General features: G+C 43.2%; 1 protein-coding gene across 2 annotated transcripts in view; it reads right to left on the bottom strand.

Annotated features, from left to right (window-relative positions):
• LOC117505612 (signal transducer and activator of transcription 5B-like) overlaps nucleotides 1–20,917 on the bottom strand; it is a 255,380-nt gene that overhangs the window by 198,980 nt on the left and 35,483 nt on the right. The window contains exons 2-3 of one of the 2 annotated variants that reach the window (XM_034165193.1): nucleotides 13,053–13,187; nucleotides 11,188–11,344 (exon numbers count right to left, since the gene is read on the bottom strand). The exons of the other annotated variant lie outside the window; for it this stretch is intronic. Of the exons in view, the coding sequence (XP_034021084.1) occupies nucleotides 11,188–11,344; nucleotides 13,053–13,180 (285 nt within the window). The 5' untranslated portion in view covers nucleotides 13,181–13,187. The remainder of the gene's footprint in view (nucleotides 1–11,187; nucleotides 11,345–13,052; nucleotides 13,188–20,917) is intronic. 2 annotated transcript variants of the gene reach the window in all.

Here is a 20,917-nt window from a genome sequence, read left to right as displayed (position 1 = left end):
CTATCACAGATTTAGACTGGTCTGTGAACAATATTTGAGGGAAATGGTGATATTGTGTATGTGGAAAAAGTTTTAGATCTTTGAGTTCATCTCATACAAAATGGGAGCAAAACCAAAAGTGTTGTGTTTATATTTTTGTTGAATATATATATCTATATATATATATATATATAGATATATATATATAGATATATATATATAGAGAGAGAGAGAGAGAGAGAGAGAGAGAAGCTGTGTTGTAATGTTATATTATCATTGTATGTATGTTAGTATGATTTTTTTTCTACTTCTCTAACTCTCTTTGCATAGCTTTGCATGAATTTATATGTTCAGTTAGCTGTTTTTCAGTTAGCTTTATATACATTTAACTGTTTTCATAGCGATAAATACATTTTTAGATTCAGACAGCGTTATTTTAAGTAAATTTTAGATTGATATCTTTATATTTATTTAGCTATTTGCATAGCTTTGCATGAATTTATGTTCGGTTAGCTGTTTTTCAGTTAGCTTTATACGAGGGCTGTCCATAAAGTATAGGTCCTTTTTATTTTTTTCAAAAACTATATGGATTTCATTCATATGTTTTTACGTCAGACATGCTTGAACCCTCGTGCGCATGCGTGAGTTTTTCCACGCCTGTCGGTGACGTCATTCGCCTGTGAGCACTCCTTTTGGGAGGAGTCGTCCAGCCCCTCATCGGAATTCCTTTGTCTGAGAAGTTGCTGAGAGACTGGCGCTTTGTTTGATCAAACTTTTTTCTAAACCTGTGAGACACATCGAAGTGGACACGGTTCGAAAAATTAAGCTGGTTTCGGTGAAGATTTTAACGGCTGATGAGAGATTTTGAGGTGATACTGTCGCTTTAAGGACTTCCCACGGAGCGAGACGTCATGCAGCACTCCCAGGCGCCGTCGTCAGCCTGTTTCAAGCTGAAAAACTCTACATTTCAGGCTCAATTGATCCAGGATGTCGTGAGAGAACAGAGAAGTTTCAGAAGAAGTCGGTTTCAGCATTTTATCCGGATATTCCACTGTTAAAGGAGATTTTTTTAATGAAAGACGTGCAGACGGGTCCGCGCATCGGGACGCAGCCGACGCGGTGCGGCAGCACAGGAAAAACACCTCCGTGTTGATAACCATTTGTAAAATCCAGGCGGCTTTTGATGGCTTTCAGTAGAGTGAGTATATGAGAAATTGTTTAACAGCTGGACATGTTCGAACTTGTCTTTAAGGCTTCCAACGGAGGTGTTTTTCCTGTGGCGGAGCGTCGCGGTGGCTGCGAGCCGACGCTGCAATCCGCCCACACGTCTTTGTCTCCCTGTCCAAAATACATTTTTACATTCAGATAGTGTGATTTTAAGTACATTTTAGATTGCTAGCTTTATATTCATTTAACAATTTGCATATCTTTGCATTAATTTATGTTCAGTTACCTGTTTTTCAGTTACTTTCAGATTCATTTAGCTTTATACACACTTATCTGTTTTCATAGTGATAAAGGTTTCGACTGATTGTTTTAAGTGCATTTAGATTTGGTTAGCTTTATATTCCCTCAGCCCCAACCAGTCCCAGCAGAAGACTGCCCCTCCTTGAGCCTGGTTCTGCTGGAGGTTTCTTCCTGTTAAAAGGGAGTTTTTCCTTCCCATTGTCGCCAAGTGCTTGCTCACAGGGGGGTCATTTTGACCGTTGGGGTTTTTCTGTAATTGTTGTATGGCTCTTGCCTTACAATATAAAGCGCCTTGGGGCGACTGTTTGTTGGGACTTGGCGCTATATAAATAAATAAATTTGATTTGATATTCCGTTTGTTAGCTTACAAGCTATAGTTACATTGCGCTAGATGAAGTGTTTTCGGTTTAGATTGAGTCAGATTTATTTTCAGTCAGTTTTAGATTGTTTCAGGTAGGTTTTCCTGGAGCTGCACTCACTTTGGTTTTGATTAGGTTGGCTTTGTGTTTTTGTTGTTGTTTTACAACACAGATATTGTTTATTCAAGTATGGCAGTGGTAGATCCATGACCTATACGGGATCTAGGCGCTCCCGCCATCACGAGCCTCCCAGCTGACTGGGTTATAGCAGTGGGTAGATGGGATTAGCCCTGTTAAGGCGGTCCACCTAGGGGAAGGAAAACCCTGATGTTAAACCCCCAGCCTGGGTTACTGCCCCCGTGCCTCCAAGGAAGGTTCTTTAGCCACAGGCTAGGAGAAGGTCACTCTGATGTAAAACCTACAGCTTGGTGGTCGCCACAGCCGTCTCAGCTTGTCTGTGCCACTGTGGAGTGCCACCTTGCCTAAAGAGTGGAATTGGTGTGCGCGAGCTGATCCCCACTTTAAGCAACGAGCGCAGGCGGGAAGGAAAGCCCTGCAGCAATGGGAAGAGGCGAAAACAGCAGGTGCATGATGGCACTGGGAGCTGCAGTCTCGATCCTGCATGCAGGCGGCTCAGGAATTATGGTCATTTGATTGCTGACCCGAAACAACAGCATCATCCGGCAGGGCCCTGAGTGACCAAGCAGCCCTGTTTAGGGATAGCCCTGCTTGCTCCACATGGTGACAGACCTAGAAAAGGTGGTCTAAACATGGCTTGTCTCACTAGATCCGGTTGGCTCACCGCTGCCAACGGGCATCACTACACGCGGTGCGAAAAGAAAAACAAAGAACCTGAAAATTGTGTGCTGGAATGTACGCACAATGATGGACTCAGACAATAGTGATCGTCCTTGAAGACACTCAGCCTTAGTCGCCAAAGAGCTAGCAAGGCTTGACAGACATTGCTGCACTCAGCAAGGTGGGCTTTGCAGACCAAGGGTCACTCACCAAGGAAGGCACAGGCTACACACTGTTCTGGTCAGGGAAGGCTAAAGAAGATCGTCGACTCTCAGGGGTCGGGTTCATGATTAAGAGCGCCATAGCACATAGGTTATACAGTTTGCCAGTTGGACATTCTGACCGACTCATGTCACTCCGGCTCCCCATCAACAACAAGGATTTTGCCACTATTGTTAGTGTGTATGCCCCAACCATGCAGGCCAACATCGGAGTTAAGGAGGCTTTCTATAGCGATCTGCAAAACCTTCTACTGCGTGTCGACACCCAGGACAAGCTCCTCATCATGGGAGATTTCAACACCAGAGTGGGCCGCGACTCTGATGTATGGAAGGATGTGCTAGGGAAACATGGCATAGGCAACTGTAACGACAATGGCCACCTGCTGCTGGAGTTCTGCTCTGCACATGACTTGACGATCACCAACAGCCTGTTCCAACAGAAAGAGACTCAAAGCAACCTGGAGACACCCACGCTCCAAACACTGGCACCTTCTGGACTACGTTCTGACGCGACAGCGTGATAGAAGAGACGTACTACATACCAGAGTGATGCCTAGCGCAAATTGCTATACGGATCATCACTTGGTCCGTTCCAAGATTGCTTTCACTTTCAAGCCCCCTCCTAAGAAGAAAGGCCCACAGTTTAAGAAGCTACAAGTCCACAAGCTGCAAGACATAGACACAAAAAAGGAGTTCCAGGCCAAACTAGAGGAGAGACTGGGTGGAGAAGAAGGCCTGCCTGACGACCCTGAACAACAGTGGATGAGATTAAAGACCATCCTTCAGCAGACAGCAGCAGAAGTAGTGGGCTTCTCAGCCAGGAAAAATAAAGACTGGTTTGATGAGTCTGATGCACAAATCCAGGAACTACTAGAAAAGAAACATGCATGCCACAAGACTCTTTTAGCTAAACCTGATGACCACTCTGCCAAGACAGCTTACAGAAATGCCTGCTCCACACTGCAAAGCAAGCTCCGCATAATGCAGAACGACTGGTGGCTAGCTTTTGCGGAGAAGACAACAACATGCCGATGCCGGAGACATGCGCTCCTTTTATGAAGCCCTTAAGACCATCCACCCCTGCGCTCCTCAGACGGCTCCACCCTTCTGACGGACAAGGAAACCATTATGCAGCGTTGGTCACAACACTTTGAAAACCTCTTCAGTGACAAGCGCACTGTGCAAGAGTCATCAATCGAGAAGATTCCCCAGGTGGAAGTGAAATGGGAACTTGATGACCCCCCAACACTTGAAGAGATCCGAAAGGCCACCACGCAGCTGAATCCAGGGAAGTCTCCTGGCATAGATGGCATCCCAGCAGAGGTGTACCAAAATGGAGGTGAGGCAGTCCTCGACAAGCTTCAGATTCTCTTCTCCAGTTGCTGGGAAAAGGGAATGGTTCCACATGACCTTCGGGATGCGGTCATTGTCTCCCTGTCCAAGAACAAGGGCGACAAGTCCGACTGTTCTAATTAGCGGGGAATCACTCTCCTCTCAATAGCAGGTAAGATTCTGGCTCGAGTGCTGCTCAACAGGCTTACCCCTACCATAGCGCATGAAAATACTCCCGAGAGTCGGTGTGGATTTCGGGTCAACAGGGGAACCACCGACATGATCTTCGTCCTGAGACAGATCCAGGAGAAGTGCAGAGAACAGAACATGGCCCTTTATGCAGGCTTCATAGACCTAACCAAGGCTTTTGACAAGGTCAGTCGTGAGGGTTTGTGGAAGATTCTTGCATGCCTTGGCTGCCCTCCAAAGCTCCTCACCATCATCCGCCAGCTGCATGAAGGCCAGATGGGACAAGTGAAGTACAACGGGACTCTGTCCGGCAGCTTCCCCATCTCAAATGGCGTCAAACAAGGTTTCATCCTCGCTCCCACTCTGTTCTCCATCTACTTCAGCATGATGCTTCGTAAGGCCAAAGAAGACTTGACAGACGGCATCTATATCCACTTCAGAACTGACGGAAGTCTGTTTAACTTGCGGCGCCTTCTGTCCCACACTAAGATCACAGAACAGCTAATCATGGAGCTGCTCTTCGCAGATGACTGCGCCTTCGTTGCCCATATGGAGCAAGGCTTACAGCACATTGTCAACTGTTTTGCTGAAGCAGCAAGAGCCTTCGGCCTCACCATCAGCCTGAGAAAGACTGAAGTGCTATATCAATCGGTCCTCCATACAGCATATACCCCACCCCAAATCAACATCGAGGGTACCAGCCTGAATGCAGTAGAGCACTTCACGTATCTCGGTAGTGTTATCTCAAACAACGCATCTGTTGCCAAGGACCTAGACAGGTGCCTTGCCAAGGCCAGCAGTTCTTTTGGTCGACTCTCTAAGAAAGTCTGGCAGAATCATGCACTGCGCCTTTCCACAAAAGTGCAGGTCTACAGAGCCATTGTGGTCCCTACCCTCCTGTATGGAGCTGAAACCTGGGTTCTGAATCACCAGCAAATCAGATTACTGGAACGCTTTCATCAGCGTTGTCTCCGAAACATCTTCGGGATCAAGTGGCAGGACTACGTCTCAAATGAGGACATCCTTACCAGAGCCGAATTGCCCAGCATGGAGTCTATTATACTCAAACAACAGCTTTGTTGGGCAGGTCACGTAGCCAGGATGGATGATACACGCATGCCGAAATTAATTCTCTTTGGCGAGCTCAAGGAAGGGAGACGAAACCAAGGGGCCCCCAAATATTTGCACAAAAACAATAAATTTTATCAGTTTGAACATTAAATATCTTGTCTTTGTGGTGTATTCAATAGAATAAAGGTTGAAGAGGATTTGCAAATCACTGAATTCTGTTTTTATTTACATTTTCAATTCAATTTCAATTTATTTTCATTTATATAGCGCCAAATCACAACAGAGTTGCCTCAAAGCGCTTCACACAGGTAAGGTCTAACCTTACCAACCCCCAGAGCAACAGTGGTAAGGAAAACTCCCTCTGAGGAAGAAACCTCAAGCAGACCAGACTCAAAGGGGTGACCCTCTGCTTGGGTCATGCTACAAAACAAATTACAGAACAATTCACAGAACAATTCACGGACGAATATACAAGAAATGCTATTGGCGCACAGGACAGGAGGATCGCCAACACAAACACAACTCCCATCTCTGGATGGAGCTGTACCTTAAACAGAGAGAAAAAACAGAATCAGGTATCAGAAAGACAAGAAATACTGTATAATTTGTCAGCATTAAACAACAAGAAAAACAGAGAAATACTAAGGTGATCGCCGGCAGCTCGCCCTAAACTTCACTAAAAGACCCAGAATTTACGTAAAGTTGAGGCCACGGCCCGCTCCAATTACTAATAAAATGAATTAAAAGAGTAAAAAGTGTAAAACAAAACTGTACCAGTATGCTAGCCATATGAAAGGGAAAATAAGTGTGTCTTAAGTCTGGACTTGAAAGTCTCCACAGAATCTGTTTTATTGACGCAGGATGATCATTCCACAGAACAGGGACATGATAAGAGAAAGGTCTGTGACCCGCAGACTTCTTATTCACCTGAGGGACACAAAGTAGTCCTACACCCTGAGAACGTAAAGCCCGGGCCGGTACGTAAGGTTTAATTAGGTCAGCTAGGTAGGGAGGTGCCAGTCCATGAATAATTTTATAGGTTAGTAGCAGAACCTTAAAATCTGACCTCACTGGGACAGGAAGCCAGTGAAGGGATGCCAAAATGGGTGTAATGTGGTCGAACTTTCTGCTTTGTGTCAAAAGTCTGGCTGCAGCATTTTGAACCAGTTGGAGACCCCTAATGCTAGACTGCAGTAAACCAGAAAATAGAACATTGCAATAGTCCAATCGAGAAGAGATAAATGCATGGATCAGCCATAGACAGGATGGGACGAATCTTCACAATATTTCGCAGGTGGAAGAAAGCAGTCCTAGTAATATTTCTAATGTGGAGGCCAAAGGACAACGAAGGATCAAAAATTACCCCAAGGTTCCTCACTTTGTCATGTGATGTATGACACACGAGCCAAGGCTGAGCGTTAACTGGTCAAATTGATGCCGATGTCTCACTGGACCAAGAACCATCATTTCAGTCTTATCAGAGTTGAAAAGTAGGAAGTTTCTAGACATCCAACTTCTCACTGCTGCAAGGCAATCTTCTAAGGATTTTATGTGAACGAGATTACCAGCAGTTATCGGCATGTATAACTGAGTATCATCTGCATAGCAGTGAAAGGTAATCCCAAAACGCCACAATATGTGCCCAAGGGGTGTTATATAAAGGAAGAAAAGCAGGGGGCCTAAGACAGACACCTGTGGAACCCCAAATTTCATATCATTATGGTTAGAGGTAGTGTTACTGTACAAAACACAGTAAGAACGACTGGTCAAGTATGACGTCAGCCATGCAAGGGCACTCCCAGTAATCCCAAAATTATTTTCCAGCCTATCAAGTAGAATATGATGATCCACTGTATCAAATAGCACTGAGATCTAACAGCAACAGAACCGTAGTGGTGTCCGAATCCACTGTAAGCAGAAGATCATTCACCACTTTAGTGAGAGCCGTCTCTGTGGAATGATATTTTCTAAAAGCAGACTGCAGTGGCTCAAAGAGATTATTCTCAGTAAGATAGTCTATGAGCTGCCGTGACACCACTTTTTCCAGAATTTTAGAGACAAATGATAGTTTTGATATCGGCCGATAGTTTGTCAATACACTAGGGTCAAGATTAGGTTTCTTAAGTAATGGTTTAATCACTGCAGATTTGAAACATTTAGGAACAGATCCAGAAGTTAAAGAAAGATTAATAATTTCCAGCACAGTCGGCCCAAGAGTGAGCCACAGGTCCTTAAACAGTTTTGTTGGTATAGGACCAAATAAACAGGTTGTGCTTTTTGTTGATATTACGAGTTTTGTCAGCATGCCTAGTGAGATACTGTCAAATTCTGTAAATCTAGGTAATACCTCAGTAGTGGCGCCCACATCAATAGCAGGATGTAGTGGCTGGATTAAGGCATGCCGGGATGTTTAACCTGATGTCTTCTATTTTCTTCCCAAAGTAATCCAGGAAATCTTGTGCTGTAAAAGGAGAGCGAACTACAGGTGGTTGTCCATGCAAAAGTGTTGCCACCGTGTCGAACAAGAACTTTGAGTTATGCTTGTTTTTGTTGATCAAATCAGAGTAGTAAGTCCGCTTTGTAGTCAATAATGCATGCTTATAGTCTAAGATAGCATCACGCCACACAAGGTGAAATACTTCTAATTTTGAACGACGCCATTTCCATTCTTAGACCTCTTGCTTTATGCTTGAGGTCACGCAGATAACCACTGAACCAAGGTGACTGTGATTTGGGGGAGCGTGGTTTTAACACAGGTGGTGCAATCATGTCGAGTGTAGTTTTGAGCACTACTATCCACAAGTCTGTCTACTGACTGGGTATTTGTTAAATGTGAAGCTAAGACATCAGGCAGTCTAGCTTCGAGTTCAGTCTTAGTTGAGGAGTTGATGCATCGCCGTAAAGATATATAAGGTTGTTGTTCCACTAAACACGGCAGCAAAACTGTAAACTTAAGTGAGTGATCAGACACCACTGATGTAAGAAGCATGATGTCAATATTCGTGACAGCAATACCACGTGCGAGAACCAGATCCAGGGTATTTCCACTAATGTGCGTCGAATCCTGAATGCATTGCTGAAATCCTAATGCATCCACAATTTCCATAAATGATTTGCAGAGGGGATCAGAAGGCTTATTTATATGAATGTTAAAGTCACCAATGATCAGAATGTTATCTACACTAGTTGACAAGTTAGAGATGAACGCACCAAATTCATCTAAGAATTCAGAATATGGGTCAGGAGGCCTATATACAGTGACAAGGTAATACGACTGATTTTTATTCTTCTGACCTTGGCAATGTGTAATATCCTGAGCAGAGCGGAGAATCAGATGCTCAAATGAGTGATATTTGTAACCCCCAACAGCTAATAAGCTAAACCTAGATTTATAAATAAGAGCAACACCCCCGCCTTGCTTCGCATCACGAGGGACGTGACTAAATGTATATGCTGGTGGGCAGGCCTCATTTAAGGGGAGGACAGCTGTAGGTTTAAGCCAGGTTTCACATAGCCCAATCATACCTAAGAGATGATCAATAATTAGATCATTGATCAACAGTGATTTTGAGGACAGTGATCTTATGTTAATGAGACCCAGTCTAAGGACCTCAGTGGGGTTGACAGTTGAACTGTTTGGGTTTTGGGGTGGTTCCAGAGTAGCATATATAAGATGCAGAGACAGGAGTGGAAGTCACTCGTGGGCTCAGAGAATTCACATCTGGAAAATCCAAGGGGGAAAACCGATTCACAGTTCACACTGGTGAGTGTGATCGAGGTGCCACAACCGGGCACCAAGCCCGACGGGGCTTCCTCCGCCTAGCCACAGTCCGAAAGCCGTCCTCCACAGCCGGTGTTTCTAAGCTGATGCTAATGGGCTCACTAGCCGGCCCAACACTAACCTCATCTGGAGTGCCCGTAACATCTAACTCCACTGCGCTAAGAAGCTGCTCTAACTTACGGACACAGCTCTCTAAGAGAGCCACCTTATCTTCCAACATCACGCAGGATTTATGGAGGGTGTAAAGTATAATAAGTAGTGTACTTTGTGCACTAAGAAATTCAAAAATGTAGCCAAGCAAACATGAGCTAACCAATAATGGATAAGCTAACCACTCCTAAGGCTCACACAGAAGCAGATAAATGAATTAAAATTCACAGCAGTTACAATGAAAAACTAACAGAAGTATTAAACAGGTAAAAAAGCAGCAGCTATAAAATACACTAAACAGTTAATTAACAGGAAAAAATGATGAGAAGGGTCAGAAATAGCTAACGCAAGCTAACTGCTAGCGAAAATGCTAGCCGCTCCTAAGATTTTACACAGGAGTAAAAATTACTTAAAATTCACAGCAGTTCAACTGAAAAACGAACAGAAGTATTAAACGGGTAGAAAAGGAACAGATATAAAAAGTAACAACGGAGAGGGGAGGTGTCGACCTAGCTAGCGAAAGCTACCCACTAGTTGCCAGAGCTGTGAAAATCCTGTGAAAAATCTGTGAAACATTTTACACAACGTCCCAACTTCATTAGAATTTGGGTTGTATAAGTGCCTGCTGTTTTAGATTTTAGCACTTATAAATGTCTAAATATGATCTAAGTGCTAGTTTTTTGTTTTTCAATAAAAATACCCCTAAAATAGGTGTTTTTCTGTGACAATATTTTTTATGTTGTGATTTTTTTTTTCAAGCAAGAGACTAGTGAAAGTAGCATATGTACACCTTAGTACATATGCTTTATTCCTAGTTCTTGTGTTGTTTTGTTACAAGTTGAATTTTAAGCTTTTCAGGCAGCAGATATGTCATCCTTATTTGTCCTATGGCTGAGTGGAAATTTTTTTGGCAAAATCTTACGCTTTCGGTAAGATATAATACTTATTTTACAATGGTTGTGGTCTTTTGAAAACTATATTTACAAACTAATACCAAATTAATCAGTGGGTCCTGTGCAATCCACTGATACCTTACAATAAGGTATATCTAACTGTAGTTAAGAAAAAGTCACATCTTTCTCAACCCATACCCCTTAAATTTAAGATGTGAGGGAAAAAATATATGATGCTGGCAAAAAAAACCAAAACGATCCCTTCAATTTTGAAGCTAGACTCCTAAAATCTTAACTGGTTATACCCACACCCACCCACAGGCTTAACTTACAGGTACATTTATGAAGCTTTTTACCAGCTGCATTTTGCCAGAATATGGTACCCTGCCCAAGTGTTTTCCAAGGCTGATGTGCCAAACAGACTTCAATAGACTCTTTTCCACTGGAGACACAGTGGTGGTCAGGTGGTATGGTAAAGGAGAGTACAGAAAGCTGAAAACTGCAAATGTTGATTATTTATCTGAAAACAAAGTAGATGCAGCAAGGGTGTCCAAATCATATAAAATGCAGATCTTGTATCAGCAAACCCTGGCTGGCTGACTGTGTGCTGAACGTGAACTCTGTTAGGTTATGTTTGAAGATTACTTCATCTCCAAAAGATGGTAGCATGTTAAATGTAATTTATTGAGGGCTGTTTGTTATTTTCACATACAGAATTTTTAAAGCTTAGTGCTACAAGGCTTCAAGTTAAGCCTTGTAGCACTTACCTGGTTAGAGATTTTGTATTTTACATTGCAAAATTGAATTCCTGAGAAAATTTACACACACACACACACACACACACACACACACACACACACACACACACACACACACACACACACACACACACACACACACACACACACACACCTCCAGTAAACGTACAGAGTATAGTCTATGTGTACCTTCAGCTGGTTGGCGTAATGACCCAATTTGATCTTAAGCAGAAAGCCATCCTCTCCAACTTGATGCTGAGCTTTTCTCTGTAGCTCACCCACCAGGTTTTCCAGCAGATGCTTGGCTTTGACTTCATCTGCTGGATTGTCCAAATCCACAGAGTCCCTATGAAAAATGACAGCACATTCCATAGTTTGAGAGACATAACCTCAAAGGTACAGTCTAGACTATTTAGAAATCAACTATTTTAGTCAGAGTCATTGTTTTGAGTCATTTTCTTTTTTTAATATCTGAATCCTTCAAGCTGCCTATGTTCTGAGACTAGATTCCTAACTCATTTTTGCAGTGAACAAAGTATTTTTGAATTTTCATCATCTCTGACTCTGGAAACATGTATCAACATTTTTCACAATTGTCAGACATAACTAATCGATTAATTAGCAGATTATTTTCTTGAGATTACAACTAAGGACTTAAAAAAAAAAAAATCATTAGTTGTAATATAATGTTCACCTTCAATAAGTACTTTCAGAACCAAGGTGCAGTCAGCGGTTGGAATGAAACAAGACCACTCTGGTTGCTGACACCTCCAGATGGCTCCTAAATTGAACACAGCCAGGAGAGAGCAGTCAAACAGCCCTCTACCACCTGTGGCTCGTCACAGACAGATCACTGACCCTGATGCCACTGTGGCTCGTCACAGACAGATCGCTGACCCTGAAGCCACTGTGGCTCGTCACAGACTGATCGCTGACCCTGAAGCCACTGTGGCTCGTCACAAACAGATCGCTGACCCTGAAGCCACTGTGGCTCGTCACAGACAGATCGCTGACCCTGAAGCCACTGTGGCTCGTCACAAACTGATCGCTGACCCTGATGCCACTGTGGCTCGTCACAAACTGATCGCTGACCCTGATGCCACTGTGGCTCGTCACAAACTGATCGCTGACCCTGATGCCACTGTGGCTCTTCACAAACTGATCGCTGACCCTGATGCCACTGTGGCTCGTCACAGACAGATCGCTGACCCTGATGCCACTGTGGCTCGTCACAAACTGATCGCTGACCCTGAAGCCACTGTGGCTCGTCACAGACTGATCGCTGACCCTGATGCCACTGTGGCTCGTCACAGACTGATCGCTGACACTGATAACACTGTAGCTCATCACACACACATCGCTGATCCTGATCCCACTGTGGATCACATCTAAACATTACACACAAAGCTGTGCACTTGTGTTTTCAGTTTACACTTAAGACATCTTCAAGATCTGTGCACTCACAACACAGAGATCATTTCAACGTCATAGATCAAATCATCATTGTGTAAAATCTCTGGCTGATCATATCTCACCAGTAGGACATTTAAATGTTTGCTGCACAAACCTCTGCTGTCCTGAGAAAAACTACAGCCTCAGACCTCTGATGTCACACGAGGACAGAAAGCAAAGCTGAATAATGACTGAAGGTGAATCATGTGCTTCAGCCAGCTTTGTTTTGTTCCATTCTCTAGGCATCACAAGAGGACGCAGCCAAACACGGAGTAGATGCTGTGCTCTCAGGAAGACTTCACCTCTCTGCGCGGCTCTGTTTGCCTCAATGGCACCATTAGCATGGCCTTCCATTTATCATATTAATGACTTCAAGTCAGGTCTTATTTCAGAGTTACTTCTTTGGATGTCCAAGGTGTTCTACTTTTATATTTAGATGTAAATATTCTTGATTTGGTCTGCGCTGATGTTGTCATATTGAAAACAGTGGACTGAGGTATGAGTAGTGCCATGCTGATTACAGCAGAAAGTAATGATGGCAATCAGAAGGTTTTGTTTGTTTGTGTGTGTGTGTGTGTGTCACTGGCTGGCCTGGGGCATACCAGAGCTGACTCTCAATCCATTGGGCCAGGTAGTGTCGCACTTCGATGGGGAAGTGCTGGCCGTATAGCGCCTGCATCTGGTGCAATGCCTCCCCCTGCAGCTGCTGTGCCTGGACCCACATCGACATGGTGCTCCTGAGGAACCAGCATCCGGGGGGAGGGGGGGGGGAGAGAAGAGATGATCATGACAGCTGCAGCATTTGAAGAAAAGTCATGACGTCATGAGTCATGATGAGTACTGTGGAAAATGCTGTGACTGCAATATGTTTAGCTTTAATCAGCAGAAAGGTGAGTCACAGTTGATATATTTAAATGGCTTTGACCTAAGTTCATGGCTAAATTGTGGATTCACAATCAACAGAGAAATGATCATTTTCCCACTACACACCCTCAAAAACAACGCAACAGCCCAAGTGCAGCGTAATTTTTTCAGGCAGCAGTGTAACGGGCCTTTACTCTGTTATAAACCTAGCGAGAACTATGAATCCTAATTAAGACCCCAATTCCAATGAAGTTCGGACGTTGTGTCAAATGTAAATTAAAAACAATACGATTTGCAAATTCTCTTCAAGTCAGTTTGTTCTTTTTTGTCTAGTTTGAGAGGTCCTGTGAGTTATATACCCTTCAAAAAAATAAATCAAATTCAGGACCACAAATTTCTATGACCGTGGAAACAAACAACAAACTGTCTTTTTTGTTTAAGAGCAGAACTATGTAATTTTGGTCAGTTTTTTTTTGCCATTTTGTCCGTTTTTGGTTGCATTCTTCTCTACAGAGCTCCCCCTACAGCTCAGGTGTACATATGTCACAAAACAGTCATAAAAAAGCTCACTGCCCCCCACCCCAAAGGGCATTTGTTTTTATGCAATCTGTCAAGAAAGTGACAATCGAGAAATAAACAGAGAACAGAGTTTTGCTCAGGTAAATTTCAAAACTCTCTTTCAGTTTCTCACTTTCTCCCGAGCTCTCCGCCTGTCCTCTCTCGCTCTACTCCTCTCACTGGCTGTGAAGATGTGCACACTCAATGAGGAAAATAAGAACTTTATTAATCCCGAAGGAAATTGTTTTACCAGAGTGGCGAAACAGTAAACATTGCCTTTTTTTTTTCTTTTGTTTCCCCACAGTGAGAACAACCTGTTTATTCAAAATGATTCAGACATTTGCACAAGATGTTGACAGTATTGTACACAGCTCTGAGTAACTGAAAAACTGACAATTATGTATTCATCCTACAGGAGGCGGAGTTATACAGTCTGATTGCCACAGGTAGGAAGGACCTTCTGTGGCATTTTGTGGAGCACCTTGGTGGTTTCAGTCTTTTGCTGAAGGTGCTCTGACAGGACGTCAGTCTAGCATGCAGGGGGTGGCAGGTGTTGTCACGGATGTGAGCAGTTTTCTCAACATCCTCTACTCCAACACCTCCATCACAGACTCCAGCTCCACCCCCAGGACAGAGCCCGCTCTCCTGATGAGTTTCTTTAGTTTGTTTGTGTCAGCTGCCTTCAGCCTGCTGCCTCAGCACACTACAGCATAGAAGATGATGCTGGAGACCAAAGAGTGATAAAACATCTGCAACATATTTCTGCAGAAATTGAAAGATCTGAGCCTCCTGAGGAAGTAAATTGGCTCTGACCTTTCTTATACACGGCATCTGTGTGTACAGTCCAGTCTGTTGTCTATGTGAACACCCAGGTAATTGTAGTAGTCCACAATGTCCACCTCAGTTAATAATAACTGGGTTCAGACAGGTCTTTCTTCTTGAGCACAGGGACCAGACATGAGGTTCTGCACCGCTCAGGAACAACCATCTGGCTCAGGCTTAAGTTAAAGATGTGCTGGAAAATCTCACAGGTGGACAGCACATCCCTTCAGCACTCTGGGGCTGAGGCCATCAGGACCTGCCTCCTTTCCTGGACACAGGCGACTAAATTGTCTTCTCACCTCCTCCACAGTGATGATAATGGGAGTCATGTTGGTGGGAGGAGGGGGGTGGTAATAATTTGGGTGTGAGGTGAGTGCACAGGGGAGAAGGAGCACAGAGGAGCTGAGGGAAGGGTGGGAAGACTCCATGTTGTTAAACCTGTTGAGGAACTCTTTGGCCTCATGAAGATCTCTTTCCATCATCTGGTCTGCCATATGGTCTGCCTATGACCAGCGATGGTTCTTATCCCCTTCCACAACTCCCTCATGTTGTTCTGCTGGAGCTTGCTCTCCAGCTTCCTCCTGTAACTGTCCTTCTTGCTGCACCTTCTTCAGCTCCTCTCTGTCTCCACTCCTGAATGCAGCCTTCTTCCTGTTCAGTGTCACCTTGATGTTCTTGGTCACCCACGGTTTGTTGTTGGGGTAATGGCACACAGTCTTGGTTAGGATGATATTGTCTGTACAGAAGTTAATATAATCAATTATGCAGTCTGTAATGCTTTCAATGTCCTCCCCCTGCGCATCAGAGTACACCCCAATCGGTTGATTCAAAACATCCATGAAGACTGTCTTCTTCCTCCTGTGCCCACCTCTGAACCACTCAGGTGGTCACAGGTTGCCGTCAAACTGCAGGGATGTAGTTTGGCTCTTAATAAACCAGGTTATGGTCCACAGTGGGGGGAGGGCTGGGCCACTGTATGCATCCTTGACATTAGCATACAGCAGGTCGATTGTCTTATTATTTCTTGTTTTACAATCCACAAACTGCTTGAAAGTGGAAAGGGATGTTGACAGGGTAACATTGTTAAAATCCCAAGAGACAGCAATGAAAACACTGGGATGCAGCGTCAGCAGCCTCACTGTCGTGGAGGTGAGGATGTCACTGGTCTGCGATGTGTCACCCGCCAGCGGATTGTAAACAGTGAGGACAATGGTGTGTGAAAACTGTCTTGTCAAATAATAAGGACGAAGACTCACTGGCAGCAGCTCAATATCTAGATTACATACACAATCCTTCACTGTAACATCTCCTGGATTGCAGTACTACTTGTTCACGTAAACAGCGACCCCCTCACCTTTTTTTTTCCCCCCGCTGTCGGCACAGCTCCGGTCTGCTCACACCAGTTGAAAGGCAGTTAAATTCACCACAGCGTCTGGAATGTTGTTGTGCAGCCATGTCTCCATGGAGCACAGGACCAAGCCCTCACACAACATCCTGTCATTCCTCACAAGTGATCTTAGTTCGTCCATTTTGTTTTCCAGCAATCTTACGTTTCCCATAACAACGGAAGGAAGATACAGCCAATATCTCCTCCTCATTTGCCTCCATCTCCTCCTGGCTCTACAGCCCTAGTATTTCCTCCGTAGCTCATTGGGGATCTCGTCTTTCCCTGTTCGGGCTGCTGCCTCTGAGGTCAATCAGGTGGTCCCTCATGTAAACAAAAGAGCCCAAACGCCGCTCTGCCATGACCTCTCTCAGGAAAAACACTTCCAACACCAGGAGACCAGTAATTAACAAGTAAACCAACATATATTCAACGTCCAATAAATTATTAAAACTATTCACTAAAGAAAGTTGAGGAAGAAGAAATAAATCATAAAACAAGGTTAAATGACACAATAACGAGGAGCACTCTGGCAAGTAGTGTTGGGCGAAATGAAGCGAGGCTCCGAAGGCTGTATCGAGCAAAAGGGGGCATGTCAAATGAAGCTCCGCTTCGAGGCATGTATCAAACCACGTGACTACAGCTAAACGAGGCCTCGTTTCCTGAAACCACGTGACTACTTCGTTGAGCGAATCAATTCGCTGAAAAGCGCTCGAAAAATGCAGGAAACATTTGGTGCTTGCCCGGTCCAGCGCGTGGAGGAGTGTATTTATTTGCACAATGTAAGGTCAAACATCAAATCCAGGGGGTCGTCAGAGTAAATTCATCCTGTGCATTTCTTTCTCCACTTGATGGCAGTACAGCAAACCAAGCGCTGTGTGAGGCCTCGAGACATGTATCGAAACGTTTGATGAGAAGCCTCGAGTCTTGAATGGGGCTTCATTTGCCCATCACTACTGGCAAGTAGCCACCTGAAACAGCGCCATCTTTCACGGTGAACTTAGCACCAAAGCTTCCTCCAGCAGCATCTACTTTTCACACTTTCTTTCATCTCTACTACAACCCCTGGCAAAAATTATGGAATCACCGGCCTCAGAGGATGTTCATTCAGTTGTTTAATTTTGTAGAAAAAAAGCAGATCACAGACATGACACAAAACTAAAGTCATTTCAAATGGCAACTTTCTGGCTTTAAGAAACACTATAAGAAATCAAGAAAAAAAGATTGTGGCAGTCAGTAACGGTTACTTTTTTAGACCAAGCAGAGGAAAAAATATGGAATCACTCAATTGAGGAAAAAATTATGGAATCACCCTGTAAATTTTCATCCCCCAAATTAACACCTGCATCAAATCAGATCTGCTCATTGACATTGACCCTATGCCATGACATTGACCCTATGTGTCTTTTTGCAAGGAATGTTTTTGCAGTTTTTGCTCTATGGCAAGATGCATTATCATCTTGAAAAATGATTTCATCATCCCCAAACATCCTTTCAATTGTCCAAAATATCAACATAAACTTGTGCATTTATTGATGATGTAATGACAGCCATCTCCTCAGTGCCTTTACCTGACATGCAGCCCCATATCATCAATGACTGTGGAAATTTACATGTTCTCTTCAGGCAGTCATCTTTATAAATCTCATTGGAAAGGCACCAAACAAAAGTTCCAGCATCATCACCTTGCTCAATGCAGATTCGAGATTCATCACTGAATATGACTTTCATCCAGTCATCCACAGTCCACAATTGCTTTTCCTTAGCCCATTGTAACCTTGTTTTTTTCTGTTTAGGTGTTAATGATGCCTTTCGTTTAGCTTTTCTGTATGTAAATCCCATTTCCTTTAGGCGGTTTCTTACAGTTCGGTCACAGATGTTGACTCCAGTTTCCTCCCATTCGTTCCTCATTTGTTTTGTTGTACATTTTTCGATTTTTGAGACATATTGCTTTAAGTTTTCTGTCTTGACGCTTTGATGTCTTCCTTGGTCTACCAGTATGTTTGCCTTTAACAACCTTCCCATGTTGTTTGTATTTGGTCCAGAGTTTAGACACAGCTGACTGTGAACAACCAACATCTTTTGCAACATTGTGTGATGATTTACTCTCTTTTAAGAGTTTGATAATCCTCTCCCTTGTTTCAATTGACATCTCTCGTGTTGGAGCCATGATTCATGTCAGTCCACTTGGTGCAACAGCTCTCCAAGGTGTGTTCACTCCTTTTTAGATGCAAACTAACGAGCAGATCTGATATGATGCAGGTGTTAGTTTTGGGGATGAAAATTTACAGGGTGATTCCATAATTTTTTCCTCAGAATTGAGCGATTCCATATTTTTTTCCTCTGCTTGGTCTAAAAAAGTAACCGTTACTGACTGCCACAATCTTTTTTTTCTTGATTTCTTATAGTGTTTCTTAAAGCCAGAAAGTTGCCATTTGAAATGACTTTAGTTTTGTGTCATGTCTGTGATCTGCTTTTTTTCTACAAAATTAAACAACTGAATGAACATCCTCCGAGGCCGGTGATTCCATAATTTTTGCCAGGGGTTGTATTCCAAGAAAAGTCTGACTGAGATTGACCTGTGTGTGACCCCTCAATCTGTCACACCGTTTATCTCTTTCTCATTTCCTCCAACAGCATTTTTTGTTATCCTGCCAAAAAAGTTTTTGCAAGATATGTTGCTCATTACATTTTTCACCTTTTTACTAGGGATGGGCAAGGTAACATGTTAAAATGAATTTAAAAGAGTAAAAAACATAGTAATATACTATGTCAGTATGCTAGCCATACAAAAGAGAAAATAAGTGCATCTTAAGTCTGGAATTGAAAGTATCTACAGAATCTGAGTATTTTATTGATGCAGGGAGATCATTCCGCTTATCTTCTTTATGTTATTATGTTGTCTGATTTTCTTTTTTCTGTTTCTTCAGCTTTGTAAAACCTTGTAATTGTTAGAGTGACCATCTAGTCTGCTTGAGGTTTCTTCTTCAAATCATCAGAGGGAGTTTTTCCCTTACCACTGTCACCTGTGTGCTTGCTCTGGGGGTTGTTAAGGTTAGACCTTACCTGTGTGAAAGGCCGTGAGGCTAGGGATGGGTATCGATAAGATTTTATCGATATCAATACCATTATCGGTTCCGCTTATCAATCCGATTCCTTATCGATACCTCGTGAATTTTTTTGTGTACTAAAAGTACGCTTTACAGGATTTCTATGTCAAAGAGCTTTTTCTTATTGTGCACCTGCTCTGTGGAATGGTCTTCCTGCGAGTGTGAGACAGTCAGAGTCCGTGCACATTTTTAAGTCAAGACTTAACGCCTATTTTTATTCTCTTTCTTATGAATAGTTTTTATTTTTATCTGTTTTATTCTTTTACTTCTGTTTTTAATTATGCATTTGAATTTTTTTTATTTAATTTTTTTATGTTGAACTGTTCTATGTGAGGTGCCTTGAGATGGCTTTTGTTGTGATATGGCGTTTTATAAGCCGATTAAATTGAAATTGAATAGAAACTGAACAACATTTTATTGAGTCTTAAAGTAAATAAATATGATCAAATCATTTCTTAACGACACTCGAAAAGAAAACGTTCTCGATACCCATCCCTACTTGAGGCAACTTTGTTGTGATTTGGCACTGCATAAATGAAAATAAATTGAAAACTGAGAAGTCCACACACAGTTGTCAGCAGGGGTTGTACACGCCTCAGTGGGCCTGTCCCCATGACAGAGTCACTTTCAACCACTGAAAGCGTCGTCACGACTGTCGAAAACATCCAAGCCAACTTCCTTGACACCGTGAGGGGAGAAATATCAAAGACAATTGAAGAGGAACTTAAAAGTGCCTTGGTGGACAACTTCAACATCCTCAAGACCGAGTCAGAAATTGCTAGCATCTCTGCAGCTATCAGATCTGTAATAAATCAAATGAAGGCACCTCGCTGCAGTCCACCATAACCAGCCTTCAAAGCCAGCTCGTAACTTTAAAAGACAGGTGTAAGGATATGGAGGGAAGAATGCGATGGGGAAACAGGATAGTCGGTGTTGACGAGCACAGAGGCACCAGCATGCCAGAGTCAGAGTCTAAAATGCAAAAACAAATGCTGCAGCTAGGCCGAGATATAAACGTTGACCGATTCCATCGCCTACAGGGATTCGGAGGACCAGGAGATTGGGAACGTCCACAAGTGCTAATCGCTAAACTCCACTCTGACGGAGACGAGGTTAAAATTCTGAAGAGGGCACAGGACCATGCCCCGCTGAAATACAACGGGAGACAGTCGCGATTTTCCCCGACTACATGATCAAAGTTGCCAGGGCTGCCTTTTCAGAAGTACGGAAAGAGCTCTGGGGACGGAAAGGAGTTTGGTATGGCTTGTTTTACCCGGCTAGACTCTGGATCACTGTTAATGACCAAGAAAAGGAGTTTGTGTATCCGAAAAAGGCAATGGAGTACGTCCGAAAGCTACACACAGAGACTGAAGACTGATTATCCCGCTGTTTCACGGTAGGACTTAAGTCTTGCATCTTTGAGTAACTTTCTGACAGGAATGTTCAATATATTATCAATCAATGTCTTTACTTTGAATTGCTGTCTGTCTTTGATCTCATTCTTCATATACACATTTATATACATGTGTTTCATTTAATATTACTCTCTTAGTTAATCATTGAATTGCTAAAGTAATTATATCCACTAAACTGTTTAACTGCTCACATGGAAAGATGAACACTCACATGGAAAGTGTGAGTGTAGACTATGTTTTTGCTAAGACCAGGGTTCTAGCTAGCGCAAACTTGCGTTACGGCCCGTTACGCTATAATTTTGGACCATTACGCT

This window comes from Thalassophryne amazonica, unplaced genomic scaffold (genome assembly GCF_902500255.1).
Source record: "Thalassophryne amazonica unplaced genomic scaffold, fThaAma1.1, whole genome shotgun sequence".
In the NCBI taxonomy this organism is placed as follows: domain Eukaryota; kingdom Metazoa; phylum Chordata; class Actinopteri; order Batrachoidiformes; family Batrachoididae; genus Thalassophryne; species Thalassophryne amazonica.
The sequence above is the reverse complement of the archived record's forward strand: the minus strand, read 5'-3'. Positions and strand labels throughout refer to the sequence as shown.